Here is a 14,265-nt window from a genome sequence, read left to right on the forward strand (position 1 = left end):
CAAACACACAGGGCCGCGGCAGGTACAGCCTGTCCCCCTACGCTTTCTGTCATAGGGGGAGACGAGGCGCATCACGCAATGCCACCACAGCCTGTCCGGGCTTGTGTACATAAACACAAACAAGCACAGTCACAGACAATCCTAAATGTCGCCCCAAAGTTGGACTATGACTAATCACACCTCACCTAAGAAGCATGCAAACAACTTTGCCACACCTGCCCCCACGAAAAAACATTCCCACTGATATAGAAAGAGTGTTTGATTTTTTTTTACAATTTGTATAGTGTAGGTCAGGGCTTGTGAAAAGACTTTAAATTAAGGGCTGCATCTGTGAGAATAAACAACAGTAGTGCAGGCTCTCTTTTGGAGACAAATTTTATAATCATGCCATGGGAACTCTCGCAAAGGCTGGCGGCTCCGTGGTGAGATGTTTGCCAGTCTATGAGACACCAGAGTGGTTAAAGAATCCACTTCCGAAACCACAGCTTGAGCAGGAAGGCTAGTAGCCTCGAGCCGGTGGTGTCATCTAAATCCAATCACAGTCCATTTCAGCGTTCGACCCATTGCATCCCTGGTCTGTACTATGTCAGCGTTGAATCTGACATGACAGGTTGCATATGTGAAAAAGCCAATTCTGGCTGCTAGCAAATCTCCTAAATGTGCAAGAAACCACAAGCTTGAAGGGATTAGTTAAAATGTCAAGAGATCACTCGCTTGCTTTGGCCTTGTCCTCTACAGCTACCTGTTCATCCCTAAAAACATATATTTGACCACTAGGCATGATTCGCAGCTGAGCGCATCTGTTTGAGATACATTTGAGATGGGGTGTGTGTGTGTATGTGTGTGTGCGTCAGTGTCAGTGTGCACGCCCCTGGCAGTCCGGGACATCTTGTGCCTGTCACTGAGATTGCTGAGCGCCTCATCTGCCTCATGTGGCTGGGCTGACAGCTGAGTGGCTCGTCCTTAGACAACGTCCATGTGTGCACACATACTCACAAGGGCATCGAACCAGCGCACCTCGTCCCAACATGCTCATGGATCAGCTCACACCAAGACCAAACACACAGGACATACAGAATCATACTCATTCTGTAAGTTGATTTGTTCTGTAATCCAATTAAAAACTGAACTGCTAATTTGCTACATTATTGATTAGTGAAATCAAGCTGCTACATTTTACATTTTGACATATTGTATATATTTTTCCAATGGAAATGCTTTTATTCTGATTGAGCAGTGCTACAATATGCTAAAGCTGATGCTTGCCTCTGCTTTTGGCATCAGTGAAAATGTGAAAATGTCTACATTTTGTTTCCAAAGGGAAATAAAGGGATGAATGTGCATCAGCAAACCATAACTTGAATTTCCAATGCTGGTATCAGGCACTGCCAAGGAGAGTACAGGTAGTGTTTATGTATGCTATAGCATTCCTTCAGTGGCTAGTGATAATGCCATATGCGCAACGTCTGGGATGTGCCTGGAGCATCCGTTAGGGACGCACTGATCTGGATTTTTGGAGCCGATACCAATTTCCAATATTCTGCCAGACGTATCTGCAGATACCCTGCCGATAACGTTTTGTTTCCCTTTGGTGTGTGTGTATGTGTGTGTTGGAGGGGACAGGTGATGGGGGGGGTAGCAGTAATAGGCCTACAGCAGTAGAATTTTAGTAGACTAAATGATTCTATTCCATTCTATTAAACAGAACAGAAACATTGATAAAGGGCCTGATTGTTGAATATTGTTGCCTTTTATAAATTATCTGTAACCTGTGGAAAAAAAGCTTCTGCACTGATTTGAATTGCGTTTCAGTCAACAAACATTCTATTTTGTAGATTACTGGAGACAAATTTTCATCTTTAGGCTAATAAATAGGATAGACTAAAACTTATTGTATTTAGTTTGTTTCAAATCAACTGCACACTGTCCGGCCGGACCATTCCAGCCCCCGCAGCTTTGCCCTCGGTTGATATCGCAGACGTTTTAATAATCAAGTAGCCCAAAGAAATATGAAGTCTAGAAGCAAAAACAATGAATGAATGAAGCAAATAATGAATTGCCAACTGTTATTATAACGGGCGGGCCTTAAGACGTCTTGTAGGCTGACAAACAATTAGCCTTTATTTCAAAGAAAGTCACTGACCCAAAATGTATTTTAGGGACACAAAAATGTAGACTGTATTGAAAAAAACATGTTTTTGAGCAGGCTGATAGGATGGGCGATTGCTCAGCATAACAGACCGTTCTTCACATAGGCTATCACATGAAAAGACTGGCCTAATTTCAATTTGCAGAACATAACAGGACATGAATTACACATAACAAACAGGCTACATTAACCATAAATAAATAGTGAATAAAAAGCTGGCTGATACAGCCTAGAATAAAAGGCAAGACAAATTAATAGGCTCATTGTAGGCCTGGTTGTATGTATTATAGGCCTCCTAACTCTTCCGACTGGCCTGAAAATAAGAATAGGCATGCAAAGGCCAAATAAAAAGCTGGTGCTTATTTCTTTCTTCAAAATAGACATTTACAACGTGACAAAAAGTCTGGCTACGAAACATGAAGTCTATAGCCTGTGACCGAAAACTGTGCAGAGAAATCTGAAAATAATATCAGGCAGCAAAGGCCAAAGTTACGCCTATGATTTATTCACATTTCACATAACCTTCAACAAAGCAATAGCTTAGGCCTGGACACTACGTCTTACAATTAAGCATCGATGGTAGATTCTTTTAAGGAAGAGCATCTCCCCTTTTTTGGCCGACAGTCTGTTTTCCCTTTTCATAAAGGATATGCGACGCATTGCTGAACAAGCACTCCCTATCCATGTACAGAACTTTCATATTTTTGCGGAAGAATTATTAAGGCAGGATAGGCTATTATAGGAATAATTCACTCAAAAATGAAAATAACAAAAAAGACAGTCCTCGATTTTTTCCAGAAATAGGTTTAGGCATGACTAATTATATCATTTTATTATTTTTATTATTAGAAAGGAACATTGCAATTCTCCGATCTTATATTTAGAGCAAATATTTGCCCATTTCGATGGCGGGCCGATCAAGCTGTGCATCCCTAGCATCCATCATCCCATCTTCTTTGCGATTCCCATGAACTCCTCAAGATTCCTCCCAACTCCTCTTAAGCCATCCATTTCACACACTCGCCGACCTCAGACCGAAAACTCTCTCATGCTCGTCTTATATAAAATGTAACAGCAGAGAGACAAAAGTTGTTTGGGTGTCTTAAAAGGTTGGTTGAGCCCATCATTAGGCTAAGAGAGATGCCTTATCAGCTGTAAGTGTCTTTTTATTGCTTGTTAAAGCCACTGATTGTTTCGCTCACTCACGCAAGACCTGGCTGTTCACTGTAAAACATGCCTTTGGAAAAACTCAACATATATATAATACCAGCTTTGGCGGAGCTTTCGCTGCAGAGGACTTTTCAAGTTCAACCTTTGATCTTTGTCACAATAACACAACAGGCCAGTAAAATGCCATGCTATGTGCTTAGGCTGTACGGTCAAAGAGTTATGCCTGTCTGGGAATGCAGGCCAAGCAGGCATCTAGAGTGCTGGAGTCTTTTAAATGGAGAGAGGCTGAGCTTACACTTCTTATCCTAGCAATGGGGTGCTGTCTTGAGTGTGGCACAGAGTGAATGAGTTAATGTGTCTGGGTCCATATGTGCTCTTGAGAGAATGTGCACGTTAGCTCTAGTGCATGTAAGTGAAAATATATATGAGAGAAATATATGTCACCCATGTATGTGTGCCTCAATGTGCGAGACGTGGTGTGAATATGAGAATGTGTGCATGCGTTTAATACAGAGTGTGCATGTGGGTGTATGCATGCGTTAAAGTAACAATTCGTTACATTTTTGCATCAAATTTGTTAAAAAGCAACTATTGGTGATGTACCTTGAATTTCTTGGCCCATTTTGTTTGTTTCGTAGTGTATTGTTCTTTTTTCTGTGGATAACTGGCCAACATTACATCAAGATATTTCCAAGATATTATTCAGCTATCAGTCAGTCCCCCAAGTCCAAGAGCAAGGGCTTCTTTCTAGAGCTGCCATTTTGCACCAACGTTCAGCAATCAAACAGGGTGAAATCAATCATAGAAGAGGCAGAGATACCAATTTCTCCACCGATGGTAATCTCAATAGTTCATAATGCAATGCAGCGACAACACGTCATGTTTTGAGTAGGGATGCACCAATACCGTTTTTTTACTGCCGATCCAATAACGATACCAGAATTTTGAGTATCAACCGATACCGAGTACCGATCCGATATTGACCCCTTTTTTTCTTCTGTAATTACACAGCTGCATACAACATGTAAATAACATGGGAACAATAATTTTATTGTTAAAAAAAAGAAAAGCAGCAGGGCAAAAGAACTGACCAAAATAGGAATGACAGTTCCTAGGATATATAAAAGATTGCTGCAATATAAGGATACAGTGCAAAAAAACTCACAAAAGTGCAAAAGAGCAATAAACTGACCAGTGCATACTGCTACAAAACAATATTGAAACAACCATACAGCCTTTGCTTATATTTTTTTTCCTCTTCTTTAGTGTGAATAACTGACAGAAAAAATACTGCTACACATAGGCTTTTTCTGGGCATAACATCCAGTGTGTGCCAAGTCTAGTCTAGTTTTAATCACTTAAGGAAAAGAGGCAGGTTTTTCTTCAGAAACAGAAGCATCTCACCTCTCTCTGCTGTCAGCCTGTTCCTCCGTTCACTGACAGTGTTGACAGTCACTGACGCTGACGCACGCACAGGTCGCGTCAGCGTCATCAGCGCGGTAGCATTAGCTTTAGCCCCCATCTCCAAAAAGCTTCGTTTTGTGAAAACGGAAGACTTAATTGAAACCTTTATGGTGGCGTGTACATGATACTAAGCCCAAGGACACTCGATTTAACTTTGAGCTAAGGAGCAGGCGTTTGGAAGGCGTCGCCAGATGACGTTCTTGGTAAAGTGAGTTGGATAAAGATCTTTTGGACGCTAGTAATGGCACAGCCATCTAGTAATACCATAGCCATCTAGCATCCCTTTGTGGCTAAAATAATTCCCAACCGCTGACATGTTTACATCAGCACATTGCCTGCATGCTCGCTTTCTTTTTCCAACTTCTTCACTCACTCGTGTCGTGTCACGTGCAAACTCAGGCATGTATTACGGCAGGCGACTACGCCCGTTTATTACTCCGGGGGCTCGAACTGATTGCTCTGGATCGGATCGGATTATAACGTTAGCTGCCACCGATGTCCGATCCACCATTTTAGGCCAATATCGGCCCGATACCGATGCCAAGTATCGGATCGGTGCATCCCTAGTTTTGAGTAAGGGGTGCGGCCACAATCATACACATGCCCCAATGTTTTGGAACTAGGTTGCCTAGCATGTTAACAGGTGAGCCGAAGCGAAGTCTAACCTCTGAGCAAAATAGAAAAAAATCAGCGGGGCTGTCGAAGGTCACTGTAGGAAATCACATAACTGTAGTGTAAGTATACAAGGCTGGTTGAGGGAAAGTGGGTACGCCAAAAAAGTAAATGACAACACTTAATAACTGGAATCCATGATTGAACATCACAAACTGATATAATCTAACAGTGTAGGAACATCCAAGGGTGGATTTTTCCTTTAACGTGGGTTTCTATCTGCCTCCTTAAAGAGCCTGCCATCTCTCTGACAGCGTACTGCAGCGGTACCTGTGCTGTTTTAGCATGCTGTCAGGCCTGGCTGCATGAGTTTGACAGTCATTAGTGTCAGTGTCCCCATCCCCTCAGCGGTCTAATGGGGTCAGCTCACAGACCTTTACACCCCCCCAGGGCTCCTCTGGGGGCCACACAGCCTCCGTCCTTGACAGAGGAGGAGATAGGAGGAGAAGATAAATGGAGAGGGGGGAGAGGGAGAGACGGGCTGGACCAGCAAAACTACAGAGATGGGGAATGGAGGGAAAAGCTGCAAAGAAGGGACAGTGAAAAGAAAAGGATGAGGAAATAGACACTAGAATTTAGAAGGATGGTCCATGAGGTCTTATTTGAGAAGCAAGTTTTCATTCACATTATGAATTGTGACCCACACATAATTGGCAAATTAGCAGTTAGATTTTAGATATTCAGCAGTTTTCTTGGGTAAAGTAGATGGAATGCCATGCGGAATGGCTTACAGCCTGATTCGTAACACTAGGTGAGACCAAAAAGGTTTTTGGAAGACTGATGCCAGTATCGATCCATGCTGATATTTTTGGATTGAAGCTGTCGATAGCTGACATTTTGTGCCAATATTCAATACATTTAAATTTGACCAGTTTCACGCCCAAAAATTTATTCTTGAGTTCTTGAGAGTTTTATTCTTGACAGGGTGTAAAAGCCTCTGAAACAGCACTGAGACCATCATGGGACACTAAAACTCTGCCATAGAGTAAAATCCTCCCACAACATACTGTAATGATTTATCTGGTCAGCCATCTCATATAAAAATGATAATAATGATGAAAATATACTGACTAGCTGTGGTCAGGGAGATACCTACATCATATCAGAGGTGGACGACACTGACTGGCCACTATCTGAAATTTTTTTTTTTTAAAGGCCAATATCAGAAAACTTGTATATCGGTCTAACCCTAATAAATACATTGTCTGCTAAAATCTGGTACCAATAAGTGGAAGGGGAATTGAGAGAACCATAGGGATTTTGGTGTGACCTTCAAAAGAAGTCAAACTGCAAAGTCACAGTGTCACTAGTCGCCGCCATCAACCTCACCCACCTGATCCTACAGCAGCCACAATTATGACAAGATGTGGCAGGAGGAGGGAGGCTCTCTAAGGAGCTGAGCACAGGTAGCAAACGAACAAATATTGTTGTTGCCGAGCACAGAACATGGCATTTAGAATGCACAGTCTCTTCACGCTTGGCCAAGTCCACCTTGGCCCCGCCTAGGTTTGGCTTCCTCAGTTCTCCCTCTGGTCCTCTGCCCCCATCCCCTTATCCCCTGCTCCATTCATGGGCTAAAAAACAGACAGGGGCCATATGATTTTACAAAGCTGATGTCAGCAGGGCGAATATGTTCATACGATATATGGGGCCGATACTGGCCTTTCATTAAAAATCAGTGTCGTCCGCCTCCGATATGATGGATATGATGCAATTTATTTGATTACACATTTATTGTTAATTGATCAATACTATACTGTTTGTTTATGGGAAGGCCTTAACCTGAATTGATTCTAATGCATTTGACATTTTGATCAGATTCTTCACAAGTATGAATGAAATTATTATATTTATTATTTTCAACATCATCATCCTGGGTCTAAATTAGAGTTTTAATTAGAGAATTTTTTATTTAAAGGCCTAAATATTGGACTTTTGGACCAACTGTGTAATTGTTGTTGTTGGCTTCAGAACACTTGGATTATGCTGCACAAACTGTTTGGAGTCATTTTATGGTCATTATTTGCCCTTTTTTGAACTCTGAAGAACCAGGACCTGGCCATGTTAGTTCTTTTGGAGACGGCTGATACGGAGCAGTGCTAGCAAACTCCCTGTGTGTTTCGACCAACATGAGTTTGAGCAGATAATGACCGAATTTAAATTTTTAAGAAGCTGGCAACCCAGAGAGTTTTAGTGTACCATGATGGTCTAAATATTGCTTCAGAGGCTTTTCCACCGTGCAAAGAAAAAAAAATCTGAGGGAAACAGTGAGTCCTTGGAAATGCTTGGAATTTCTTGGCATGAAAATAGTCCAATTTAAAGATACTGAGTATATTGGCACAAAATATCAGCTATGTTTCAATCCAAAAATGCCTGCATCCCGTATTGGCCAAACCCTATATACCAAGGCCCCAAACAGGCCTTCTGTGTAGCATGGTGTAGACCATCCAACTCCAGTGGAAGAGAAGTGTTAAAAAAAAAAAAAGAAAAAAAAAAAAAAGGAAAATTAAAAAAAAAAAAAGGTACAGCATTCCCCCCCTAGAGCCGACAGAGCTGAAACTGACAGCTTTGGCTAAGGTGAAAGGGTCTGGGAAGCGTCAATCACCCACACATCTTCCCACACTGACAGAACAGGTTAGTGAAAGCTTCATCGTGCTCTGACAGGAAGGTAAGGAGGAGTGAAGGGGAGCAGAGGTGGAGGGAAGGGGAGGCAGAACTTAAAGGTCAGCTTTATCTGCTAAGGACGGGGCAGACACAGCACAATCGCTTTGGGATTTTTTTTCACGGATCACCAAAAAGGGATGTGCTTGTCTGGTGTGTGTGTATGTGTGTGTGTGATGAACTTTTTGTATTGATGCTATCCAAAGCACAGGAACCTGGGCCAAAAATGAAGAAGTAGACATTCTACAGACACATCTTGGACATTAGTGTTGTCATGATACCAAAATGTTAACTTTGATATCGATACAATGTTTCATATCTAAAAATTTGATAGTACGACGATACCACGCAAACAAGAAAAAACATCAAGTGTGTTACCACACTTAGACAGCTTTGTGGGAACTTTTGCACAGGGGCTTTGATTTCAAAATTTGAATACAAATTTTATTTTTATATAAATTCTATCACATGTAAAACCCACAGCTGAAATGCTCAGGCATGCTCAGGCACATTCTCTGGGGGTTGTTGAAAGGCATTCTGGGAAATGTAGGAAATCACTAACTGAAACAGAAGTCGATGAGACGGGTTGAAGGAAAATGGGTGCAACAATAAGGTAAATTACAACACTTCTTCACAAAATAACTCTAGAATGCCTCAGGCCATATTAATTCTTCTTACCTGGAGGTCTTTGATGTTTGGGAAGGGAATGCCGATGGTGACCACTGCCCTGGCGTTGTCATCTGTGAAGTCCAGTCCTTCACTTACTTTCCCTCTGCAGACAGCCATCAGCAGTGCTCCATCTACAACAATGAAAACAGACAAAAGTGAGTCACGAGAGTGGCAATTTACAGTAGGGCTGCAACGACTATTCAACATTATCGTCATTATCGATGTCAAATCATCGATTAATGTTTCCCATTGTCGATTCATCATCAGATCCCTCACTTCTTGTTGGTATGTTGAAAATGGCTGATGCATGCAGCAGGTCTGTGGATGACAAAGCCTTCAAGCAAGCCTTCAAAATAAAGACTAAAGTATAGCAAAGCGTGGGAATCTAGTACAAAGGTAGTATGATCAACTTTTAGATTTAGATTTTTTATTAGGAATTTAAAAACACAACAACTCAAGGAGTATCATGACACAAAATCCCAGAGGATAGCACTTAAAATCATTACTAAAAACACTTATTTCCAAAGTGGTCCTCGATGGAAACAAACAAACACAATACATGGAAAACAAACAATTCAATGGAAACAAACAAAATTACAGGATAAACCTACTAGTCCCCCTTGCAACCCCTCGCCCATGGTTCAAACTCCCTCCCTTAAACATGACCCATCAACACTCCCATTAAGCTGCCTTAACTTTTGTTTTAAAAATTGCCTTTGTTTGGCTTTGTTTAATATGCAGGGGCAGGTTGTTCCATAAGGAGATCCCAGTATAGAAAAATGAGCTTCTTGCTATTTTACCTTTAACACGAGGAACACTGAATGACATAATGCTTGCTCTTGTGTTACAATTATGTTGGCTTCCAACCATATCAATTTGACAGTTCATATATTCTGGGGCCCTTTTGTGAATGATATCAAACATATGGTTAAGTTTCAGTTGTTTAACTCGATCTTCAACAGGTAATAATCCAACTTCATTCATTTCTACAGGTCCTATATGTGTCCTGGGAGGAGCATTGAGCATGTATCTGATAACATTATTCTGCACTACCTGCATTTTGTTTTTAAGCTTTTGGGGAAAGTCCACTATACCATGCGGAGCAGGCATAGTCGAAGTGGCACTGGATTAATGAGGCAACTAAAAGTTTCTTAACCTTAATATTAAAAAAACGAGTGTAACGATATAAAAACTTAAGCTTTTTTGCAGTTTTAGATAAGATTGTAGCTGCAATTTCTTCCCCAGAGACAGATTGGTCGAGAGAGACTCCAAGGTATTTGACACTGGTTTTGGATTCAATAATATTTCCTTCACACTGTACCTTGATTGTATCGCTTTTCTTAAGCTTGTGTTTAGTGCCAAATAATATGGACTCTGTCTTTCCCAGATGTAAGACAGTTTGTTGTCAATCAACCAGTCTCTTACCAGAGACAGTTCTCTACTAAGAGTTTCCTGTATAACTCTGGTATCTTTACCGGATACTAATAAGGTAGAGTCATCTGCGTAAAGCATCATTTTAGATGTCACTGCTGCCGGCATATCATTGACATAAATTAAAAACAACAATGGTCCCAAAATGGAGCCCTGTGGTACCCCACATGTGACCTCCATAACTGTGGACAGGGCCTCACCAACTTTACACACCTGTTTCCTGTTTGCCAAGTAGGATTTAAACCAATTCACAGCTATGTCTTTAAGGCCCACACATTTCAATTTCATTAAAAGAATACCATGATCAACGGTATCGAAAGCCTTCTGTAAGTCTAACATGACCATACCCGTATAATTCCCTTTCTTGCTCTCCATTTTTATGTAATCAAAAATATTGATCAAACACGTGTTTGTAGAGTGAGCTGTTCTGAAACCAGACTGGTACTTAGAAAGTATTTTGTGTTTGAGAAGATATTCTTCCAGTTGATTATATACCAATCTCTCAAAGACTTTGGATAGTATGTTTAAGATTGACACAAGCCTATAATTGCTAGCCTGGGTTTTACTGTCTTTTTTATGCAGAGGAACGACTCTGGCTAATTTCAGATCATTTGGGAACTTTCCAGTGTGTATAGAAAGATTCACAATATGCATCAGGATTTTTGCTGTTATGCTGGCACTATCCTTTATAAATCTAGCTGGCAAATTGTCTAGTCCAGTTGCTTTAGTAATATTCATTTTGCAAAGAAGATTAAAGACACTGCTCTCTGTTACCATATCTAACTCAAACATGTCGTTTTCTATGTTCAAACTTTGGTAAAAGTTTTGAACAAAGGAAAACCCATAGTATCCCTTACAGGCTTGTAACTTCTTAACCTGGGATGAGGCTACAGTGGTAAAAAAAGTAAAAAATGACATATGGCTCCATCAATTTCCAAACTGATATTTTGAGACTTTGCTTTATTAGAAGATGTGGAGCCAATATCCTTTAAAACTGACCATACTTTTTGTGGCTGTTTCAGATTGTCATTTACAGTGGTTATGTAATATTGTGATTTTGCCTTGTTTATTTTGTATTTCACTTGATTCCTTAGTTTGATGTATTCATCATAGTACTGTTGCTGACTGGTCCCTTTAAACTTGATGAGAGCATTATCCCTTTTCCTAATAGACTCCAAAATCTCATGGGTAATCCATTTAGCAGTATTCTGCTTGATTCGTATGTGTTTAATTGGGGCCAAAGAATCCAATACAGACAGGAATTTCGCTTTAAAAAGACTCCATGCCTCGTCTACGTCATTACTGTTCAATATGTCCGTCCAATTTAACGCACCCAGAGATTCAATAAAACGTTCTTTTGAATATTGTTTCATTGCCCTCGTTTTTATAAAGTCACATTGACCGTGGGGAACTTTAGTGCGCTTACGGGTACAATATGTTACCATGTGATCACTGACACCATATCCTAAAACTCTAGATTGACTAATTTTCTCAGACTCAGACACCAGAATCAAATCCAATATCGTTTTACTGTTAACACATATACGAGTGGGTTCTTTAATTAGTTGTTTCAGACCATATAATTTTTTAAGTTTATGAAGTGTATCCACCAACCCACTCCTTTTGGGTGATATCTGCACATCTGTGTTAAAATCCCCAAGGAAAATATATTCATTATTTGCAACATTAATCTCACTACATAGTGTTTCAAATTGTTCATAGAAGTTCTGCTGCTTTGGAGGTCTGTAGCATACTCCAACTACGATAGGTCGGGTTTTGGGTAGAATTATATCCACTAGGGCTGCCCCCGACCAAAAATTTTCCTAGTCGACTAGTAGTCGTTAGTTCAAGCCATTAGTCGACTAGTCGTCGCACGTTTATGATATTAATTTAATTATATAATTTTTTTTTTTTTTGAAAAAACACACCCAAGTCGCGGCTTCTAGCGGTCAGAAACACCGGTGAAATACACTCTGGTTCACGGGAAAAAACACACCCAAGTCACGGCTTCTAGCGGTCAGAAACACCGGTGAAATACACTGTGGTTCACCCAAAAAAAACACACAATAGGCGTAGGCTATCAGCTTGCTTTGAGCCCCGCTGCTGCACAGAGCGCTGTCCGCTTGTTTATTCAAAGTTTATTAATATTGAACATGTCCTGTGTCCAAATTGCACCAAATCCGACACTGCACGTCCTTGGGTCTCCAGCAATACACCCGCCAAGTGCAACCCTGGTCTAATAACTTTTTAACGACAAGGCGCAGCTCCCGAATGGAGTTTGAGGGGGGGTTTTTTTGTTTGTTTTTTTCCCTGCGACTAACTGACCAATGTAAACTTGGTCGACTAAGACTCTTCTCATCGACTAACGTTTGGTCGACTATTAGGGGGCAGCCCTAATATCCACACAAGCAACTTCTAGTCCCTCTCGCTCTAGTTCTGACCGGTGATTAAAATGTACATCGTCCCTTATGTAAAGGCAAACACCTCCACCATTGCGGTTTCGGTCTCGTCTGATGATGTTAGAGCTCGGAAGATTAACTTCATTATTCTCTACTGACCCATCTAGCCAGGTTTCAGTCACTGCCAGCACCATTGGTCTAGTATTTGATATAAGCAGTTTCACATCCTCTACTTTCGGTAATAGACTCCGCGCATTTAGGTGCATTAGATGCAGCCCTCTTCTATTAAAACGGTCAAACTCATCATTTCGCGAATCTGAATGCAGTATTTCATTCTGGTCTTGCTTCGAAGTGCACGTCATTATTCATGCTTTTATCAATTAATCCAATGTTTGGCACCGCTTGCAGACAACAAACATTGCACACAAGCGGAACATCACCTTGTAATTTGACAGCCTTATTATATGTATGATCTGATATGTTTCCGCATTTAATATGTACAAACTGATCACAAATGTCACATGCAACGGCTTTTGCGTTTGAACTTGGCTTACTACAGGGGTACAGGCAACAAACGTGCTTGATCTGTGTCAAGCCAGTCAAAATAAAAAATATGATACTTGGAATTTTCTAAATAAACCCCATATTGGCAAACATACATTGCAACTTATTTTTTGTTTAACACAAAGTTCCAAAATGAAAATAAAGAATATATGTAAGGAGGCATCTGTACTAAAAGAAAACACACCTGTAGCTTTTCCCAAAACGACAAAGTACATTTTATTCGATAGCAAATGGTACAACTGTTCCTAAAGGTTATAGAATCAGAGATCCAGTAGCTAAGTGACAAATTTTAGGCGTCTATTTAGGAGGTAAAATGGCCCTATTTTCAGTCTTATCGCTGGATGCTTGACACTCTGCTTGATCTGAAAATAAAACCTCCCGATGTGGAAGCATCTTCAGATTAAGTGTACTGTAAATCTGTTACGATAGCACAGTGTTTGCATTGGTGCTCATAGCGTGAGATAACTTGCTATATTGCTATGCTATATTTTTATTACATGATAAGAAAACATCCTTTATGTTTTAGTAAAAGACTACTGTTGTGCACTGCAGAAGAAGTACTAGCACAGTGCTGTTGTATCTTAAGCTGCAGTCGTAGTAACGATAACTTAAAGGTATAATATGTAACATTTCCGCATTGAAATATCTAAAAACGACTAGACCTATGTTATATATTTTGTTGAGTTGTGTACTTACATTATCCCAAATGTTTCCAACAATGTTCAAACCCAGAGAAATCCATAATTTTATTCAAGGTAACGTGCGTTTCATTTGGTCGCCTGTCAATGGTGTCATATCCCCTTTACCCCCTAACTTCCGGGGAAACACGGGAAACACCAGATGATACGTCAGAGAGTGAGGAAGGAAGTCGGCGAACTAGCTAGCTAGCCACTCTAGCCATTCTATTGTTTTTATTGCTCACTCGTGATGGATCACGATTATTCATTCCTGTTTGCTGCGCGTTCTGTCGCCGAAGCTGTCCCTGTAAAAAAAACTCCCATAATCCCACGCTACTTCACGACGTCATCAAACTACGTATTTTGTTATTGTTTTGATTGAGAGACCCCTAGCGGCAGAAATTATATA

The 14,265-nt window shown here is 40.6% G+C and overlaps 1 protein-coding gene across 1 annotated transcript in view; it reads right to left on the reverse strand.

The window, feature by feature from the left end:
• brip1 (BRCA1 interacting helicase 1) overlaps window positions 1–14,265 on the reverse strand; it is a 49,311-nt gene that overhangs the window by 5,356 nt on the left and 29,690 nt on the right. Inside the window, exon 16 of the mRNA XM_071912415.2 lies at window positions 8,795–8,916. Coding sequence (XP_071768516.1) covers window positions 8,795–8,916 — 122 coding nt within the window. The remainder of the gene's footprint in view (window positions 1–8,794; window positions 8,917–14,265) is intronic.

Source organism: Centroberyx gerrardi, chromosome 6, assembly GCF_048128805.1.
Source record: "Centroberyx gerrardi isolate f3 chromosome 6, fCenGer3.hap1.cur.20231027, whole genome shotgun sequence".
Classification (NCBI taxonomy): domain Eukaryota; kingdom Metazoa; phylum Chordata; class Actinopteri; order Beryciformes; family Berycidae; genus Centroberyx; species Centroberyx gerrardi.